Raw genomic sequence first — 643 nt, 5'->3', positions numbered from 1 at the left:
CTTGTCCTGAATATCGAACAGAAAAAAACACAAACAAAATCGGAACTAAAAAAAATGGAAACTGACTTGGATGTCAAACAGAAAAAAAAACTTAGCTGGACGTCGAAAGGATGTCGAACAGAAAAAAAACAACAGCCCAAAAAATCGGAACTGACCTGGATGTCGAATCTCGTGGTTGTCGAGGTCGAGACACCGGTCCTTGCACACCATCGTCAGGACGTCCGAGATGAGCGTCTTGGGAGGCACCCGGTACACCGCCAGCTGATTTCTCGGAAGGTTCACCTGTTCGGAAGCACCGCCAGCACCTCGTTAATATCCGCCTTATACATGGAGGCTCAGGAACGGTATATTTCTATGTTTTGGCCAATTTGGGTATTATTTTCACTTTACTGAAAGTACATGGTCATATGTAACGGTCTATTACTAATCCTTTTTTTGGCATATGCATCACTACTGGTCATCACTAACATCTAGGACACATTTAACGGTTCTATGGCTTCCCTTCGTTAATGCAGATGACAAAGGACCCACAACTTAGATCCACATTCTCGTTAATTGCAGTATTTTAATCATACTAATCTACAGAAGCTGCATTCTCTTTAAGGACATTTCCCATCAACCCATGAACAATTAATGAAATATT

At 41.7% G+C, this 643-nt stretch overlaps 1 protein-coding gene across 1 annotated transcript in view; it reads right to left on the bottom strand.

Moving 5' to 3' along the window:
- The window catches only part of LOC119588687 (serine/arginine repetitive matrix protein 2-like), a gene marked incomplete in the record, with an annotated part of 176,340 nt that overhangs the window by 86,386 nt on the left and 89,311 nt on the right, over positions 1-643 (bottom strand). The window contains 1 exon segment of the mRNA XM_037937322.1: positions 156-282. Coding sequence (XP_037793250.1) covers positions 156-282 — 127 coding nt within the window.

This window comes from Penaeus monodon, chromosome 24 (genome assembly GCF_015228065.2).
Source record: "Penaeus monodon isolate SGIC_2016 chromosome 24, NSTDA_Pmon_1, whole genome shotgun sequence".
Lineage (NCBI taxonomy): Eukaryota > Metazoa > Arthropoda > Malacostraca > Decapoda > Penaeidae > Penaeus > Penaeus monodon.
This window is presented reverse-complemented; position numbering and strand designations above follow the sequence as displayed.